This window comes from Echinops telfairi, unplaced genomic scaffold, assembly GCF_000313985.2.
Source record: "Echinops telfairi isolate 266 unplaced genomic scaffold, ASM31398v2 ScPeMD7_7424;HRSCAF=8462, whole genome shotgun sequence".
Lineage (NCBI taxonomy): Eukaryota > Metazoa > Chordata > Mammalia > Afrosoricida > Tenrecidae > Echinops > Echinops telfairi.
This window is the reverse complement of record NW_022111324.1, coordinates 72,340,717-72,361,533: the sequence shown is the minus strand read 5'-3', so window position 1 is coordinate 72,361,533 and position 20,817 is coordinate 72,340,717. Positions and strand designations below refer to the sequence as shown.

At 48.1% G+C, this 20,817-nt stretch overlaps 1 protein-coding gene across 3 annotated transcripts in view; it reads left to right on the top strand.

Annotated features, from left to right (window-relative positions):
• SUSD4 (sushi domain containing 4) overlaps positions 1–20,817 on the top strand; it is a 202,220-nt gene that overhangs the window by 109,769 nt on the left and 71,634 nt on the right. For all 3 annotated transcript variants that reach the window (XM_045298095.1, XM_004700157.2, XM_045298094.1), the window contains exon 4: positions 19,328–19,501. In XM_045298095.1, coding sequence (XP_045154030.1) covers positions 19,328–19,501 — 174 coding nt within the window. The remainder of the gene's footprint in view (positions 1–19,327; positions 19,502–20,817) is intronic.

Genomic DNA, 20,817 nt, shown 5'->3' with positions numbered 1-20,817 from the left:
TTATCAAGGGTTCATGAGGGTGGGGGAGGGAGAGGAAAAAAGAGGAGCTGATACCAAGGGCTCAAGTAGAAAGAAAATGTTTTGGAAATGATGATGGTAACATGTATAAAGTGCTTGATATAATTGATGTATGGATTGTTATAAGAGCTGGAAGAGCCCCCAATGAAATGATTTATTAAAATGAAAAATATATGTAAAATAAGTTAAAGTTTTCTCCCTTAAGAAAAGAAAAGAATGATTACATAAGTCATTACTTGCTGCTCCCGCCTCGGTGAGAGCCTAACTTACGTTCTGAGACGGTGTTTTACAACTCTCTCCTCCATCTCCTCTGAAATGCCCTCTAACTCCTCCTCCTGCTTCTGGCAGGTCCCCGGTGTCCCTGGGGCACCTGGGTGCACCCAAAACCAGTGCTCTCTGTTGTCTTTACTCTGTGCCTTTTCTCCAGTCTGTGCTGTGGGGGCAGCTGTTGATGAGATGGGGTTTCGTGTTTGAAGGCTTTATCACAGAGCTCTCGCCAACACGATGGAAGAAGAGCCTTTCCTTTTTTTCTTCCTGTCTCCGAATCGCTCCGAGAACAGCTGGTGGTTGCTTTGGTCACTCTGTTCAAGTAAATTTCTGGCAGAAAAAAAAAAATCCCTGGAAGAATGTATTTTCACAACACAGGAGCCCCCCAGATTAACTTTTAAACCAGTGAGTGTTCTAGAGCGTGTTCCCAGAGCAGCTTAAAACCAAGAGAGACTGTCTCAGACCCCCACGTGGTGCCGTGAAGAGAGCCTCCAGGGACGTTTGCTCATGTTAACAGGGATTGACAAAGCCCGGGACTTGCTCAGGGAATCCTTCCCCTCCACTTGGCTCGTCAGCTCCTTCTGAGCAAGAGAGAAACTGAGAAGGCCAACAGAGAGGAGGTGAAAGGGTTGCTTAGCGCACACATCAAGTGAACATTCGAACTGTTGCCCCCCCTGCAGCAGGCCTGCACTTGGAGTGGGTTTCCCAGCGGTGAGAATGGCACCTGTCTTAGTTACCAACTGCGGCTGTCACCAGAGTGCCACAAGTGGAAGGCTTTAATGAACACAGCTTCATTTGCTCAGTTTTAGAAGCCTCAGAGTCCAAATTCAGAGTGCTGGCTTTAGGGAGAGGTTTTTCCTCTCCATCCAGTGTTTGCCCTGGGGGATGGGGGTGGGGCCCTAGAATGATCCAGAGAGGCAGGGGTGGGGATAGGGGTGGGTTGAGTCTGAGTCTTCCCCCCCGCCCCGCCCCCGAAAAGACTGTAGGCCAGAGAGCTCTGGAAAGTTATGCTGTCGAAGAAGATCCCTAGCTTTTCTGAGCTTCAGCTACTGGGCAGACTTCCCATGACCCAGCCTCTCTCTCCTGCATCTCTGCTTCTTAACTTGCTCTGCGTCATCCTTTTCATATCTCCAAAGAGCTCGGCTCAAGGTACATCCTTCGTTCATCCTGCCTGAAGACCACGGCTCCCCTGGGATTCTAACCATGGGCATAGAGGGGAGGAGTCGCGAACACACACTTGGGGGGAGGGGGCAGGACACAGACTCGAGCCTATTTCTTTCAGACCCTCACCAATGCCCGGCACCCCTACAGCACCCAACCCTCAGCACCGAGTGAATAGCAAGAGTCGAAGGTACTGCAGCCATAGGAAGGAACAAACTGGGTTTAAACTCCCGAGCTTTGTCCAGCAGCCAAAGAACAGCCCCGTCTGAGATGTCCATGCTTCATCAGAAAACCCCTCGCTGTAGGTGGGAGGTGTGGGGACGGATCACAGCGACAGCCATTGTGTTTGGGAAGGCCAGTGCTGCAAGTCCCTGCCTCCAGAGGGGATGGGGAACGGCCGCCCTGCCGGCCGGATACAACCTAGGACATCATCCGCCCCGCTCACATTGCACACCTCGCCAAAGAGAGAGTCCCGCCATCACACTCTTCGAGTCAAGGCCAACTCAGAGCGACCCCACAGGACAAGGGAGAACCACCCCTGTGAGTTTCCGAGACGATCACTCTTTGTGGGAGTAGCAAGCCTGTCTTTCTCCCGAGGAGCAGCTTGTGGTTTCGAACTGCTGTCTTTGCTGCCGCCCAATATGTAACCACTATGCCACCAGGGCACCTTACATGAGCATTTGGGATGAATTACATAAGTTAACATTGGACCAGCACGGCCCTCGAATGATGTTATAAATATCCAGATGTCCCTGGCAGAATGAAAGTTCTCTACCCCTGACTCACCTGTGGCAACAAGTCGCCCGTCTCCGGATAGCGCTACAGGATGGCCACAAGGGCCCCATAGGGGCACTGGATGGAAGCAGTGGGTTCAATCTGCCAACTCTCTGTTGGCCCAATGCTTTGACTTTTATGCCACCAGCACTCCTGGAACCCTCTGTGGGCGCTACCATCTCTTGGCTGCCCGCCGGAGCCCGCAGCCCTCAGGAATGAGGGGCTCAGGGAAGACCCTGGCACACGAGCAACTCGTTTCCTTTGGCTGCTGCCTGGCCTGTCTGTGTCAGCACGTGGCCCTTGGTAAGGAGCCCAGGGGCGCCGTGGTTAAATGCTTAGCTGCTAAGCCGAAGGTGAGCAGTTTGAGCCCAAGACCGCTGTCTGGGAGAAAGGAGTGGCCGTGCGCTTCCATGAACGTGTCAAGGCTCCGGACCCGTATGGGCGGTTCCAGGCTGTCCTCCAAGGTCACTGTGAGTGGGAATCAACTCAACGCCAGGGAGGTTTTGCTTGGGTTTTTTCATCCTCGCCGTGGTCTGACAAAGGTCACCTGCCTCTGCCCGTACCTGATTCCCACCCACCCCCTTAAACAAAACCTCGCCACAGGTGTCTGGCCAACGTTTTGCAGCATTCATGTGAGCCGTTAGCCACGGCTAGTTCCACCGCCAGAGGGCTCCGTAGAACAAGGATGGCAGGAGTTCATCTTACAGACTTGGGACTTGATGTCGGGAGCGACCGGTCCCTGGAGAAGGGGCATCTTGCCTGGTAATGCGGAGGGGCAGCCCTTGACACAGTGGCTGCAGGGCTGGGCTCAGGCATCAGAACCACTGTGAGGAAGATGCAGGAGCAGGCTGGGCAGCGCTCGCTCATTCCGTGTGCTTCGGGCTACTGCGTGCGGATGGGTCAGAGCCACGCGAGGGCACCGGACAACAGCAGCAACAACCACACGGACTTCCTTCAGGTTTTTGAAATTTCTCTGGCCTTTACTTTCATGGCCTTTAACGATGTGTAGCCTTTACGGGAAGTCGGCCTTAACCATTTTTAGTGTTTGTATTCAAGGAAAGCCCAAAGTACACCTTTCTTCTATAGTTCTAATTATCTTAGTTTATTGTTTAGAACTGCTTAGGAGCCCTGGTGGCATAGCGGCTACATGTTGGGCTGTGATCTGCAAAGATCAGCAGTTCAAAACCACCGGCCTCTCTGAGGGAGAAGGATGGGGCTTTCTACTCCCATACTTAGTTACAGGGGCGGCTCTACCCTGTCCTGTAGGGTCGCTATGAGTCATCAACAGTGAGTTTCTGTAGTCCACATGATTAAGCATTCAGCTGAACTGACACATTGGAAGTACACATGTTCCCAGAGGCCCCACAGAAGAAAGACCTGAAGGCCTACTTCCGAAAAGCCTGTTGTTGAAAACCCTATGGGGCATAGTTCTACTCTTAACACACCTGGGAGCCGCGTGAGCCAGAATTGGATTGGACGCCTGTGCTTCGTAGCGGTTACAAGTGGGGCTGTGATCCACCAGGTCAGCAGTTCGAAACTACCAGCTACTCCAGGGAAGACGAGGCTTTCTACTGTTAACAGTCTCAGAAACCCACTGAGTCCATTCTAGAGGGCCGTAGAGGGTCGCTATGGTTGGCATGGACTTGATGGCAGTGAGTTTGGTACTTTATTGTACAGTCCTCTTTGATGAAGGCATCTTGGCCTGTTGCTAACCCAAACAGAGGTGGATGGTTCAATCCCACTCGGGGGCTCTGCAGAAAAAAGGTCTGATGAGCTGCTTCTGGATAGATAACCATAAAAACAGACCATGTGGGACCGTGCTGCTCTAACCCAGGCTGTTGCCTGAGTTGGGGTCGGAGTCACTGGCAGTGAGCACCATCCTCAAGCCGCCCAGGTGGCTGTGTTCCCTTATGTTAGCCCGGATTGACTAGAGAAACAAATCCAGTGGCGCTCATGGATGCATAAGAAAGCTTTATATCAAGAACTAATTGTCTGTAAGAAAGCATCTCAGCCTAATCCAGTACAAGTCCGTAAGTCCAGTACTAGTCTGACAGTCTCTCTTATGCTCACACAGCCAGGGGCAGTGAGACAGAATGCAGGCAGATCGCCGGCCGGTGGGTGCTGAGTCATGCGGATCCAAGAACAGTGAAACAGGCCTGGCTCCAGCAGCTCTCAGCGTTGGTGACAGAGAATCCCAGCAGGCAGGAAAGCGAAGGGACAGAGAAGTGGGAGAGTCCTCCTTAGAGAAGCCCACACCCCCAGGGAGACAGCATCAGGCGGTGACCTGATTGACAGGTTGGATTCCTCCCCTCCACTTTGACACACCTTCAAGTTGGCGTAAAATTCTCTCACTACCACACCTTGTTTTGTAGAGAAGAAAGTGGGGGGCTCAGGAAAGTTCAGTTTCCCACAGTGCCTTCAATGGTAAGTAGCAGACCTGGGATACATATCCAGGTCTGTGCTTTCCGATAGGATCATTTCAGCGGGTCAAGGATGAGTTTGCCCAGCTATGGCAGTGGGGGGTGGGGACAGGTGACCCATAGCCTCAGGACGGAAACATCCTGCTAGGAATGCACTTGGTAAGAATCTATTCACGAAGGCTCCCACTTCCCAAAGGATGTGCCGGGGACTGCGCATCAAGGACTTGTACAAATGGGGATCTGACCTCCTGCATTAAAATAACGTGTGAGGCCAGGGACTGGGCATTCAAAAACAAGGAAACCAGAGCACTCCCGCTGATTCTTACAGATCAAAACTTGTGTTTTTTGATCTCAGGCAGGGACCTGGTCTGACACCGTGTCACCTGGAGAAGGGAGCCTGCTTTTCTCTAGGGATAACTGGCGACCCTGGGGGATCGCCATTCACTGCCTAAAGGAACCAAACTCGCCATGGAGTCCACTCCAGGTCACAGGGACCCTGTCGGTCAACTCGTTCTCCGGCAGAGTTGCTGGTGGCTTTGAACGGATGACTTTGTAGTGAGCAGCCTAGCATGTCACCCACTACACCACCATAAGGAGTCATTCTCACCAACTCATGGCCACGGGGTCGATTCCAACTCATAGTGACCTTTTAGGACAACAGAACACACTGCCCCTGTGTGCTTCTGGGAGTGTAACTCTTCAAGGAGTAGAAAGCCTTGTCTTTCTCCCTCGGAGTGGCTGGTGGTTTTGAACTGCTGACTTTCCAGTTAGCAGCCAATGTGAAACCACTACGCCCCCAGGAACGCTTTAGAATCAGAGAAATGCCAGTGTACCATTTCACAGAGGCAGAGACTGCCGCCTGTCGAGGTTAAATGGCTCCCACAGACATGGTAAGTAAGCAGAGCCTAGGACTCCTAGTTTAGTGCTCTTATACACCAGTGGTCCAGGCTGCATGTTAGACTCACCTGGAGAACCTTTGAAAATAAATTTCTAATTGTTCAGGCAGAAGGTGGCAAAGTATAAGCACTGGTATTCTTTTTTTTTACAATCTTATTGACATATAACTCACATATCATACAGTTCAGTAGTTCAATCATGTTAAAAATAGTTGTACAACCATCACCACAATGAATTTTAGCCTCCCCACCATGCCCCCAAGAAACCATGAATCCAGTTACTGTCTGTAGATGTACCTGTCCTGGATTTCATCTAGAGAAAAGTATCGCAAACACAACAACAAAATAAAACAGAAAAACCTCGATCAAAAAGAAAGCAGAAAATACTAAAAACGAGAACAAATTTTAAATGATCATGTGTTTGATTTTACCCTAACCACATCTGCAGGAACCCGCTCTTCAGGGCACTTTGTCTGATAGCAAGGCTATTCACATCCCTGGTCAATGGGCAGAGGGGATTCACTGGAGGCTTAATCACGTGGGAACCTTGCAAATGGATCTTGGGCTTCCGCTGTCACCCTCGCCTTCTGCAAACTGAGCGAGCGCAGGGATTCCTAACAGCGTCTGAGGTGACACTTCAGTGTGCACCAGAAAGCCCAGGCACCCACATTTTCTGTTGGGTCTCCCTCACACCTGGTGCCATTACAGGTGATAGAGAGCACAGGAGGAGACCTGTCCCCTCCCTGACCTGGACTTGCTCTGTCCTCAGAGCCCCTCTTTACCCCAGTTCCTTGGAGGGTGCAACAGGGGCAGGGGAAGATCATTCACTTGATAAAAAAGTATTATTTTTAACTACTTAGTCAAATATTTTGCCTCCCATAGACCTAATCAGAAGGCCTATAATAGATGAATAATTTGATGGAGGCCTATAATAGATGAATAATTGGATGTTAAGAAGTTTTCAGAGCTTCCCAGGGAAAGGGTGCCATGTGAGTGTAAGTATTGTAATTACATGATCAATTTTTAATTAAAAGATTCAACTTGACTCATCAGCTGCAGCTGGCAGTCAGGTGAGCAGAAAGTCCCTCTTCACTGAGACTGTGGGGCGCGGTGTCTTTCAGAAGTAAGGCAGTCAGACTCCTCTCTAACAGTTACTCAGATAGGAAGGTGAGCTGTCTCCCAGCCCCACAGGCTCCACTAAGACAGATGGATGCTTTAAACATGTTTTATTTAGAACCCCTTTCTCCTCCTGCTTATTTTCTATCATCTAAACTTCTTTCTTGTTGCCTTGGACGCGGGTGATCAGAGGAGCTGCCCGTGCCCCCGGGGCAGGCACTGGCATGTCATCCCTAAGATTTTCCCTGTCCTTTTCCATCTGCTAAGATGGGCCGAGCCGGGGCTGCTGCAGCCTGTTTCCTGGACCTCTGCTATTTCTTATGGAAATAAGAATTATTTATTATTAAATACTGCTGTCCTGGCCTCCCTCCCATGTCACTTCTGTGTGAGTTCAGTTTTTGTTCTTGAAACATTTTCTTGACTTAAAATGTGGTCATGACTTAAAAGTTGTGTGTGGGGGGGGGGGGGGGGGAGGGGGTCTCCAGGCAATAAAGTTCAAGGCAATAGACTGGGACAGATAAAGCAAAGGGTAACCATGGAAATGAGCATCCTTGCCATCATCCTTGTGATAAGACAGCTGGACCACCACAGACGGGCACACAGGCCCCGTGGTAGAGCAGAGGAAGAGTCCGTGGGATAGCAGCCTGACGGAAGACCCTGGGAGGAGCCCCAGTGACTACGCCCAACTGCTAACAGGAATGTTGGGATTCTAATCCGCCCAGAAGCACTGCGGAAGAAAGCCTTGGCCATCTCCTTAGAACAGTCTCTGGTGCACGGCTCTACTGTGGCGCTCACGAGGGCTCCATGAGTAGCAATCAGTTCATTGGGAGTTTGTTTTTGTTTTTTTTCTGTGTGTGTTTTTCTCACAACAGCTGCATCTTAATATCTCTTCCCGTTAGATCACTGCTGGGATCTCACAATTCCTATACAGGCACCAAGGGGGTCGGGAGTCATTTTAAAGCAATGACAACAATTACTCCGTATGTGTGTGCGCCCTTGCGGGGTCAGGGGTGAAGGTCACAGCATCTCGTTAGCAACTTCGAACACCAAGCTGAGGTAGGGGTGTCCCTAGAAAGCCGTTCTTCAACAGATTGTGGCAGAAACTACCCAGAATGAGGTTGGCTGCTTATGAAAAATGTAGGGGGAACCCCACGGGTGTCCTTCCAAACCCACCGCAGAAGTAATCCGTCTGCCTGGCTGCCAGTCATGAGCGGCTGGGGACTGACTGTGACTCCCCATTTGGCACCTTGTAAGTCCTGTTAGTGATTCAGACCTCCTCAGGAGCCCGTGCTGAGTCTGTGCGCGCCAGGCTCCAGGCTGCTTGGAGTCCATCCCGGGCCTTAGGACATTTGTCACGTGCTAAGCCAGCCTTTGCCTGGTGCATGCTGAGTGCAATCTTGTCCCAACACAGGGTGATGTTCTGGTCATTTCCTGACGGGGCTATTAGAAATAGGTTACAGGCCCACTCTTACAGATGCAATTAAAACAACAACAGCCAAACCAAGCAGTTGGTGTTGAGTTGATTCCAGCTCAGCAACCCCGTGTGTGTGTGTGTGTGTGTGCGTGTGCGTGTGTGTGTGTGTGTGTGTGTGTAGCAGAAGTGCTCATAAGGTTAATCGCAATGACTATGACCTTCGGGAAGCAGAGGGCCAGGCCTTCTTCCCAGATGCTTTTAGAAGGGTTCGAACCACCCACCAAGGGAGTCACCGTTGACACCACCCAGGGACGCTGCTAATGCGATGATGTTGTGGTTGAGTGCACCTGAATCAAGGTTGATTATTCACAGGGACCCCTCGCGATGGAGCAGAACTGCTCCATGGAGCTTTTAGGCTGCCATCTAAAGAGAAGCAGAGTGCCAGGTCTGTGTGCAGGGGAGCTGTTGGATGGCTTCCAGCTGCCAACAGGAATCTGAACTTAACAGACACTCCAGATGATTCTGTTGCTCCCTGGAGTACCTGTGGTGGCTTTCCCACAAGCACAAGGAATACGCCTCGGGTGGTTTCCCTCTCACCAGAATTGAGGGATGGGAATCACCTGGTTACCAGACAGAGTATTAAAAAGACTGGACAGTAGATTAAAATGATCAATCTGACTCGAATGGTTGAAACCTTATCATTTGATCTCCCCTCTGATACACTTTGTGCTTGATCTGGATTTTAATTATTTTCTACCTTTTTTTTCATATCAGGGCTTATTTCTGTTGTCTTTTGTCATCGTTGGTAGCCTTCTGGGTTCTCTGTTATGAATTTTTCTATGTTTTTAGGTATATGAAACCCAGGATGGGTAAATCTTTAGAGACAATCACTAGAATAAGGGTTCCCGGATGGTAGGGGTATGGGGGGTGGGGGTATCAGTAAGGGGAGCTGCTCTTAAGGAGTGAAAGAAGGATGGAAAGTTTTTGAACCTGATTGTGGAAGCAATTGCACAACACTGCTTGATGTGACTGAACTATGGGATGGCGTGATATCTGGATTAAGTCCTCATCAAATAGCTTGTAACAAACAGGCAATCGGGACCTGGGGTAGAACCAAAGCATGTCCAGTGAGCTCATGAGAACAGCACCTGAAGCAACACCTTCTATTTTCCCTGTGAGTTCCCATCGGGAGACAAGAAGCTCCCCATCACTGCTGACAGTAAGGGCTACTTTCAGAAGGTCGGAGGTGAACTCCAAGTCTCTTCCAAGACAAAAATCATTAAGATCGAGTGTACTTATCCAGGAGGAAGCAAGAAATCAGGCATGATGTCTTCTAGGACATAACGCTGCACCAAATCCAATTTCCCCAATGATCTCAAATTCACAAATCTTTAAAAGTCAAATTGCTTTCTGAAGCCTGGTAGGTAATTAAGTGGTGTTTTTGCTGTTGTTGTTTGGTTGGTTTGGTTTTTGCTTTTGAGAACTCAAGGACCTGTGGCTAAAACATTAATAAAATCAAGCATTGACTACTTGATTTGGGGACTGCTCACAATTCCGTTGGTGGGAGCTGGAACAGCGGCCCCTGTTAACACTGAGCACATGCCCCCCAGTCCACAGCGCAGCACCTCCACTCTAGGTAGCAACAGAAACAGGTAGCCAGGTACAAGTGTCCTCGCTGCTGGTCATCTCAGTACTGTCCACAAGAGGCCTCGCCGAGAAAACAAACAACAGCTACGTTTCCACTAACAACTGAACGTGCAAATCATGGCACGTGTGTATAAAAGAATACTCTGCCGGATTAGAACAAGCGGAGGTAGAACGATGGCTACCTCCATACTGTGCATGGATTTCGCAAACCTGAAATGAAAGAAGTGGCACATCAAGCAATACCCATTCTTTAATTCATTGGCACAAAGCAAAGGGAATTAAAAATCATATGCACTTAGGGATGCATGCCTCTGGGCTATGTGAACCCTGTGACTTACTTCTGAGAAGCAGGAAAGAGCTAGGAAGAAGTTTCAAGGGGCTTGGGGGTGCCAAGTGCATCATCCCTTGGAGGGCAGTGAAATGAGTATTTGCTTCGTGATAAGCCCTTGGATTGCGCTGCAGTGTTTAGAGCAGCTTAAAAATGTATTTCTAGGAATTTCTGGACGTGGGAAATCACATGCGACCCCAGGATATTTATTTGTGCTTCACTATGAAAAGGCATTTGACTGTGGATTTTAATGTGCTTTTCCCAGGTGAGTAAGGCGGGCGAGCAGCACCTTCTTATGTTTCTTGGCCAGTGTGTTCGTCCACCTCGTGAAGTAAGCGCCTGTTTGGTTCTCTCATCCGTGTATCCGTTGAGTCATCCTGTACCTGTTGATTTGTAGGGGATATACTGAGTACAAGGGCCTTGCTGGTTTCACGTGCTGCAAAGATTTTTTTAGCCCTTCGTGTGCCTTAGTTCTTATACACTTTGAAGTCTCTGTTGTTAAACAAGGGATTTTCATTTTAATATCGCCAAATTTATCAATGCCTTTTGGGGGTCTCATTTGAGAACATTTTTCTACCCTGACCACTGTAATGTATTCTAATACATTATCTTCTCGGAACATCATTGTTTTGGCTTTCACATCTAAATCTATAATCCATTTGGTCTTGATTTGTACTTATGATGTCATCGCTTATTGAAAAGACTTGTTTCCCTTCCTCACGGCTAGGGTCACTATGATGGCATCGTGTCTGGGGGCTTCTCCGATGCTATTTGTCATAAAACAGAGGCCTTATTTCGGGACTCTATTCTGTTCAGTTGCTTTGTTTTTCTATATTTGCTTCGCCCCTGCTTGGTTTCAATGACTGTAGCTTAATAATGAGGCTTGAATTTTGGTAGTGTACGTTTGCCACCTTGCAGCTTCTTGGAACGAGTGCCCTCCCGCTGCCCTATCCCCAGTCAGCTGGCAGTGCGCACCTCCAGCCCCCAATAGCAGGCGCCCACCCCTGCAGCTGAGTTCAGCCACCGCAACTTGCACCGGTGCTGTGCCATGTATTTCTAGTTTGTCCCTTCCTATCGCTTCCTGCTTCCTCGGCTGGCTGTTTTCTTTTCTTCTTTTCCTTCTGCCCTATTTTTTCTTTTTATATACCAAAAAACACGTGCCCTGCTCCACCCCACTCCACCCCCACCTCCACACTCCGAGCACCCACCCCTGACCCTTGACAATTGGCTGTGTGTGGCGCTCCCTCAGAGCACGTGTCCCATTCTCTCCACACCATGTTTGCCCGCTAGCACTTGCACGTCTGCTGGGCCACTTTGTGTTTTCTCCTTTTTATTCCCCAGTACATCTCTTCTCCAATCCCGCCCTCCCTGTCTTGTTTTATTTTTCCCCTTTGACTTCCTTACCCCCATTCTTTTTCTTTTCTGTTTCCCCAGCCATCAGTAGTCAGTGACCCTACACAGGTAGACCCACCCCATCTGTGCCACCACCCACTGCAGGACCACTGGCTCACCTACAGATGGCAGCCAAAGCCTCCGGTGTTCTGTATAGCTAGCAGTCAGAGGCTCATGCCCACTCTCACCTGCTACCATCTCTACCTGGAGTCAGATGGTGAGCGAGCGCCACAGTGCCACCAGATCATTGCCCAGACTAGCACGCCCACTCCATCATCTGAATATATTAACGCAAAGTGAGAAAAACCGAGGGAGAAGCAAGCCATCAAAGAGTCAACAAGTTAATACAACACCACCACAGTGTCCCAAAGACAGCAGACCATTTCAGCTTGCATCACACACACACACACACACACACACAACTAGATCACTCAAACAAGTGATCGTAATACAGGACCACAAAATCCTCTAGAGGGAGAAATGCTATTGGAACTACTTAATAAGGAGGTCAGAAGATTTATACTTAGGTCTTTTTAGTACAATAAAAAATAGATCAAGGTAAGCCCAGAGCGGAAAAAAAGGAAAAAACGGAAAACAGGCAGAACTCTGGAACTATTCAGGAAAACAATACAAGGACAAACTGATGTTATTAAATAAATTAGAAATCATACAAAAGCCGCAAGTAGACATCAGAAGATTACTATTAAAATTTCAAAATAGATCATGCATTGGAAGGGCAAAGGAGTAGAAATGAATCAATGGAAGGCAGAATTGGTGAAATTGGCAGACCTCTTACTACTAATCTTCAAGAAGAACAATTAGAAAAAGCAAAACAAGAAAAAAATTATGTGGGGATGCCATCGAGAGGAATAACTTATGTTTGATTGGAACTCCAGACGAGGAAGAGAACCACAAAGAGTACCCAGAAAATTGTCAAAGATTTGTTGGAAGAAAACTTCCCAATATCATGAAAGATGAGAAGATATGCATTCAGGAAGCACAGTAGACTCCAAATAAGATAGGAAAATCTCCAAGACACGTTACAGTGAAAGTTCCCAAATTCAAGACAAAGAAAGCCGTATCCCCTCCAGCAAAGAACCAGCAAGACTTAGGTCTGATTTCTTAGAAGAAACCAGGCTCGTAAGAAGGCTACGGGATGACACGTATAAAACTCTTAGAGAAAAAACATTGCCAACCAAGAATTATATAGCCTGCATACCCCCCCCCCATTCAATGATGAAATTAGGACATTTCTAGATAAACAGAAATTAAATGAATTTGTGAAAAACAGACCAAGCATATATGAAATGCTAAAAGGAGCTCTCTGGACAGAGAGCCAACAATGGCAGGCAACAATGTAAGATTTGGACACATGGCAACATCATCTGAAATCAACTTGGGTACAGAAATAGCAAAAATAAATTTACCAGATTGAAAATGGACCCAGAGAAATCAATTTTTTAAATGATTACAAAGCCAGGAGAGGGTATGAATGGTGTCGTTTCAGAATGTCAAATGAAGAGGAAGTCAGCACAATATCAAAATAAATGGGAAGATAATAAATTCCAGGGTAGACTAAAAGTTAATTAGTAACCCTTATCTAAAATGAGGGAAACCATAAAGATAGAGTAAACACTAAACCAATAGCAACGAAGGAAATGAGAAAATCTGTAAACAAAATGAACTCAACAGAAATATACTCAATAAAGAAACCAGCAGCACTAAACACACACTCACGCGCGCACACAAACACACAGCTCCAGCACACTGCCAGCGGCCAAAGCCAGAGTGGTGCTGTGGGTCAAACATTAGACTGCTAATCAAAGAAGGCAACCGTTACTGCCGCAAGTTTGTTTGTTTAGTCTATCCTGTATCGTATTATAGTTTCCTACCATTCCAAACTTGCGAAGACTTTTTAAAATATCGTTTAAATGGTTCAAACCCAACAGCCACTCCTCAGGAGACGCTGAAGCTGTCTGCTCCTCTCAAGGTTTACAGTCTGCATGCGTCTCAGCGAGCTCAGTGGCAATGGGTTACTCATAATTAGCCTGAATGTCACTGTCTTAAATGCACCAATCAAGGAACCAAGAGTGGCAGAATGGATTTGGATATGGATAGCAGGCGCAACTTAGACACGAAGACAAAGATAAGCTAAAGACAAAGGATGGGGGAAACAATTCAAGAATCAGCATGTCACGTCTCAAAAAAGTTTTAATTTAATTATGATTATGTTAAATTTATAGATAAATTTGTGGAAAGTGATATCTTTACCATGCTGAATTTTCCAATGTCAGAATGTACACTCGTTTTTTAAAAAAGAATAAGCAATTGTCTCCCATTTATTTAGTTCTGTAAATTTTTTTCTAGATAGGTTTTTGTAGTTTCTAAGAATTTTATATATCTTTCCTTGGATTTATGTTTATTGATAATCTGCTGGTGCTATTGCTATTAAAATTTTTCAATTGCTTTCAGATGGAAGTTCATAATGCTTAATCCATTTACAAATTTTGCCATTTATTTATCTGTGTAAGTTTCAGGAGGTGTTCACCATATACATAACTCTGCCATAGGTGAATGAGACAAGTTTTATTTATTTCTGGCCCTAAAACCTTGTATTTCACTTTTCTTGCATGTTTGCTGTGAGTCAGGTCACCAGTACCAGACTGAGTCGAAGTAGAAAGAACCTTGTCTTGTGCAATGTTTGCAACATTACAGCTGCAAATTTGTTTGTTTTTTACTTTATCCTGTATTATATTGTAGTTTCCTACTATTCCTAACTTGCCAAGACTTTCTTTTTAATATCATATCAAGGGCATTGGTTTTAGCAAATGGTTCTTTGGCATCGACAGAGTTATTTTTCTCTCTGGTTTTGTTCGTGGGGTGAGCTACATTGGTTGATTGTCAAATGTTGAACTAACCTAGCTTTCTTGAAATGAACTCAATTTACTTATGGTGTTTTCTCCATTTATATTTCTTGCTGGATTGTGTTTGCTAATATTTTATTGATAAGTTTTTACATCTGTGTTGATGAAATGAATCGACCTTATGCTGCACTCAGAAAGCAAGGTGTTGCCCCTCATTTCTCTTCTCTGGAAGAGTTCTTATAAGACTGGGGCTTTTTCTTCCTTAAAGAGCCCTCCCAGCACAGTGGGGTACTCTTTGAGCTGCTTCCTTCAAGGTCAGCAGTTAGAACCCATCAGCTGCTCTGCAGGAGAAAGATGAGGCTTTCTCCTCTGTAAGAGTTACAGTGTGGAGATCCAAAGCCCATTAGTAGGCTACTGGAGATCCCCTTGCAGAGGGGTCTCGGGGAGGAGATGAGCCAGTCAGGGTGCGATGTAACAATGATGAGAAATACAATCTTCCTCTAGTTCCTAAATGTTTCCTCCCCACTCCCACTACCATGACTCGAATTCTATCTTGCAAGACTGGCTAGACCAGAGGAGGTACACTGGTACAGATAGGAACTGAAAATACAGGGAATCCAGGACGGATGAGCCCTACAGGACCAGTGGTGTGAGTGGCAAAACAGGGAGGGTAAAGGGAGAATGGGTAGGAAAGAGGGAACTGATTACATGGAACTGTGTGTGCCCCTCCCTGGGGGACAGACAACCGAAAAGTGGATGAAGGGAGACGTCGGACAGGGCAAGATATGACAAAATACCCATTTATAAACTATCAAGGGCTCATGCGGGAGGGGGGAGCGGGGAGGGAGGGGAAAAATGAGGACCTAATGTCGGGGGTTTAAATGGAGAGAAAATGTTTTGAGAAACGAGGTACAAATGTGCTTTACACAATTGATGTGTGTATGGATTGGGATAACAGTTGTATGAGCCCCTAATAAAATGTTAAAAAAGAAAAAAATAAAATAAAATGTTTAAAAAAAATTTTTTTAAAAAGAGTTACAGTCTCAGAAGCCCACAGTGGCACGCCTACTCTGCCCTATGCATTGAAATGGGCTCAGTGGCAGTGGGTGTGATTTGGGGGCTAGGGGTTATTTCTTCCTTATGCGTTTAGTGGAATTTCTGGGCGAGAGCACTAAGACCTCGAGTTTTCTTCGTGGGATGATTTGGTGCTGGGCATTGTAGGTCAAAACCGGAAGTGCAGCTGGGGTGATATTTTCTCGAGTCAAGTTTAAGTTTAGTTGAAGATGTTGCTTTGTTGGTCTGTGCTATCCAGTAGCAGCTGGCACGTGGTGACCCTATAGGACAGAACAGAGCCATCCCCATAGGATTTCCTGGGCTCCAAGCTTTGTGGGAGCAGATTGCAAGGGCTTTTCTCCCGGGGAGCCTCTAGCAGGTTTGAACCTCCAACCTGATTAGTAGCTAATCACTTCCCTCTTGTGTCGGCAGGGCTCCCTTAGATGAGAGGGAGTTACCTTAGTTCGGCCCCTACTCTGAGAACATGGCCCTTCTGGGGCCACAACCACAAACCTTGGCTATTTGGCCATGTCCTCTCTGTCTTGGTACGATTCAAATTCCAATGTCTGACCCCCGTCTATACGTGGCTCCTCTCACACAGTAAGTTAGCCCAAGGTCATTCCCTGTGGTGACTCTTCTTGGAGCAAAGCCCACATGTCCTGGAGTTATCAAGGCCAAGTGGGGGCTGTGAATTCCATCGAAGCCCTGTGTGTGCAGGCACTGCAAGAGCCCGCTTCTACCTGGGGAACCTGAGGCCTGAGGACCAGGTCTAAGCATTCTGCCATTCTCAGCCACCGAGCTAGGAACCCACCCTTGGAAACAAAGCCCAGCATGCTTCTGCCCTGGCCAGCCATCACCACAGGCCGAGGTCTTTCTGCCTGCTCACTCCTTTCTCCAGAGCATGCCATCTCCTGAACACACCAGTTAACTCTTAAGCAACTTTTAAGTCAATCGTGAAAACAGTTGTTTAGACATCGATTACTGCCAGTGGATCTATTTACAGCCACGATTTCACAGGCGGATGCCTTGATAAATGTGTTTTATTTGCTGTGAATAATTTCTGCAGGATGATGACATGGCAAAAAAAAAAAAGTAATTTCACATTTGCCATTAGAAAGCAGTCAGCAGCAGTGTGGAAAGAGCTGTCAATTTGTATCTTGTGACTCCAGGTGGGCGAATGCTGCCACTAATTTGGGGGGGCGGGGGCGGGGAATGTTAGCTGCTCTAGTAGAAAAACTATCAGTTCCACCCAAACAGGTAGAAAACCCCTTTCCATCGCCTGAAAGGCAACAGAGAGAAGTAAAATGGACATCCCGAGGCAGGTCCCCAGCCCAGCCTCTGGTGGAAACTTAGAGGCAGCGAATTGGATCCCTCAGGGGAGCTTAGCTGCTCCATGGGTGCTCGGGGGCTGCACGCTGGCAGGATCTTCAGGTGTTCCCATGTGCCCCTTTGTGCCAGGTGTGCACAGGGCACTGGGCATGAGCCTACTGTCTGGGTGGCCAAGCCCTCAGTTGAGCACTGGAGACCCAAACCAGTTGATGTCAAGACGATGTTGACCAAGGACGACAACTGTGTGTCAGAGTAGAACGGGGCCCCATGGGGCTTCCCATGGCTGGATTTTGCAGAAGCGGAGCACCAGACCTTTCTTCTGAGGTGCCTCGGGATGGACTTGCATGGTCAGTCTTTCAGTTTGCTGCAGAACGTGTTAGCCATTTGCACCACCCAAGGGCTCTAATGAGAGAATGGCTGACCTGGGTTTATACCCATTTAACTTCCGATGACCCACACAGGGGCCACGGAGCCTGCACTTCCCAGCCACTGAGACATGCTGCCATCAGGGAAGTGCCCTTCTTACCTGTGTCTGGGACCCATTGCTGGTAGAGGCTTGGTGGCTCCCCAGTAACCCTCACCTTATTGTTCACCAAAGTCCCCACCCACCGGCAGCTCCTTCCCTTCCCTTCCTGCCCTCTGAGTCAGGATCCCCAAGACTCCCTGCCTGCCCCTCACCAGCTCCAAGCTTACAGGAGCTGGAAGCCAGCGTTCCTGCAGAGGGCTTCAATCATCCGGTGCACTCAGCAGACACTGGATGTGGGAGAGCCTGCAGTGTTTTAGACCACTGCGTTTCTGTGATAGCCAAAGCACTGCTCTTGCATTCCGAAGAACCCACACACCTTGAGCCCCAACCCAAACCAAGCCCCTTGCTGTCCGGTTGGAAAGGCCTCCCGGAGATGCATGTGTGTCCGGGTAGAGGCATACTCCATGGGGATTTCAGCAGCTGACTTTTCAGAAGTAGGTGGCCAGGCCTGTCTTCTGAAGTGCCTAGGGGTGGACTCCACCCTCAAGCCTGTCCAATAGCAGCCCAGCCTGTTACAATTATACCAGCCAGGGACTCTCAACTCTTCAAACTCCAAACTCACTGCCATCACGTCAGTGCTGACTCCAAGCAACCCTATGGGACAGGGTAGACCTGCCCCTGTGAGTTTCTGAGACTGCAACTAATAACAGGAATAGAAAGTCCTGTCTTCATTCTGAGAGGCAGCCAGTGGTTTTGAACTGTTGACCTTTCAGATCACAGTCCAATGTATAACCACTACATCCTGCCCCGCCCTTAGAAGTGGGAATAAATAGCTGCAATTTAGAAGCATATACTGATAAAACCAAGAAACAGTAAATAGAGTTGTATCCTTAAGAAATAAAGGCACCATGTGGTCAATGTGACTTACACCAAGATGGGGTTCATAGGGCAGAGATTCTGAGGGGAAGGCAGGGCAGCCAGGCAGGGGTGCAGGGATAGAGTGGCCTGTGCACTAAGTTGGAAGTAGACAGGGTTTAGGAGTGGATACTTCTCATGTGTCCCTCTCTGGGCCATTTTCCTGCCACCTAGGCTCTTGACTCCTCCGACACCCTGCTTCAGAGCCCTAGCCTTGCCTCTTCCACTCAGACACGTGCAGTCAGCTCTCCCCCAGTTTCAGGAGGCAGGACAAGCTGCTTGCCCTGAGCCTTTGTGATTTTGGCAATCATATATGCTGCCCTATTTTTTTTATCTTTTCAAAACCAGATAAGGTGGATGGGAAATGCTAATCGCAAAGGCAACCCCGGCTCAGCCCACCTGCTGTTCTGCAAAGCATATTTTCTTATCAGGCTCAGGCCGGCCTCACAAGCAGAGGGGCCAGATTGGGGCTGCAGTGAGGACCAGCCAGTCAGGCTGCCTAGTGATGTACACTGGCCAGAAAAACAGCCACGTGTGTAGCCCATGGGTGCTCACTGCCATCAAGTTGATTCTGACACATCACAAGCCTATAGGACAGGGTAGAACTGCCCCTGTGGGTTTTTAAGACTGTAACTCTTTGTGGGAGGAGAAAACCTCATCTTTCTCCCAAGGAGCAGCTGGTGGTTTCAAACTACTAACCTTGCAGTTAGCAGCCCAACATATGACCCACTATAGTCACTGAGGCCTAGGCTAACCCATAGGCCTTGCCTTCTCTCTCTTACTTCCACAGTCATCCGAAGACCGTGTGTACTATGTAAAGTGTCACAGGTAGAAAACCAAGTTCCTTTTATGATTGTACTTGCACCTTCTCCTCCCGGTCCCTCTTGCTAACCACCTCCTTCTGGGAAGCAGGCTCTACTCCTTTTCCTTGGGACCTGGGAGCCTTTTGATAAACAAAGGTACCATTGGATCAGATTGCTGTGCAGGTTGAGACCAGGTCTGACAGTACGACCTTTCTAGTGAAGCTCTCGAACCATCTGAAATTCTGGTAATTTATGACCAGTTGCTGTTGGAGGAGTGATTCGTGGGGACCCCATGTGTGTAGAGCACAACGGTCCCATGCAGACGGTGACCTCTTGGAAATGACTCGCCAGGCCTGCCTTCACCATGCCTCTGGATGGAATAGAATCAATTGCCCACCTGTCCGTTAGTAGCATAGCTCTTAATGGTTTGCACCCTCATAATCTGTCTCCCGACCAATTTGCAGATTGCCGTATCCCTCAAATTGAAGATGCCGAGATTCACAACAAGACCTACAGACACGGAGAGAAGTTACTCATCACCTGTCACGAAGGATTCAAGATTCGTTACCCCGACCTGTACAACATGGTTTCATTGTGCCGTGATGATGGAACGTGGGGGAACCTGCCCATCTGTCAAGGTAGGGCCCATTGAGTGGTTCAGGCCACAGAGCAACAAAGCCGTACACCCCACACATGCACCCCTCTCTGTCTGCGGATCACTGCCAAACCCATGATTGGACTGCCCCTTGCCCCTCTCTCTCATTTGCAGTCCCCCCTCGCACGCCTGGTTTGAGACCGTGAGGGGGAATAGCTTCTTTAGGGTATTGAATGTCTTCATGACTCAAAAGCAGTCAGACGCGGGATAAGAATTAGGAGACTCGTAACTGGGCTGTAAACACTATGATGGACTATTGTATAGGTAACGGCACTAGCAGAGCTTTTACGCAGTTGTGGTGAGAATATATTTAGAGCCAATTTTACCATGGCTATTTTCTCCTAATAATGTTAGCCCTTTTTAGAATGCATGAAGAGCGGAAAAATAATCAAATTCAAAAATCATCCAACATGAGCACACGGTGCATATTTATCTGCTTGCATATATTTCCGTGGGCCTGGCCCAGCACAGAGCCCCCCCCCCCCACCCCTTCAGGAAAGCACACCCCGGAGTTCGCATGAATTCTGATTTTATTTTTTGACGTGTGCCTTGAACCCAAGGACCAAGGCACCAATGCATAATTCATTGTTCTAGGAGAGGGAGAGTGGTATGCGGTGGCCACAAACGCCTGTGCAAGCTGAGGCAAATGTAACTGTGCTCGGGAATCATGGCTGGCAGGCTCTGCTATTGACGTGCCTGCCCCAGAGTTGGAAATAAATCATGTCCTTACATGAGCGCATTAGAGCCCTGGCCCCTGGAAGAAACAAACGCCCCCGTACTAGCGTGACAGAGGCAGCTCCGACGGTCATGCCCCATTCCTGCCTCCCCAGAAGCCTCCTGGGGTGCCAGCATGATAGGCTACCTTTGTAAAGGAGACCCACGATTGAGTTCCACTTTCAGAGACTGCCCATGAAATAAGCAGCTGGCTTTTCAGGTCCGGTGTTTATTCAAATGAACCTTACTACCCTCGGATTTGTTTCCGTCCCGGAAGCCTGGCCGGGGAATGGCAGACAATTACCGTCCCTCGGACTCCTGCCACTTCGCGGCCTCGTGCTTTCCTCTTATCCGTTTGCTCCTCCATTCTTTTTTTTTCCCTTTTTGCCACTTAAATGCAGCCCACGTTTTCAGGAGGGCCGCCCTCATTATATGTCTCCTGTCCTACAAGCAAACATTTCAGGGTGTCATCGAGGGACGCTCAGAGACAGGTTTTCCTATCGCTGTGTCTACTCACTCTGGCCTCTCCCCACTATAGTCTTCTCGGGTCAATAGCTCACGTCTTCTAGAGGAAGCAGTGGTAAT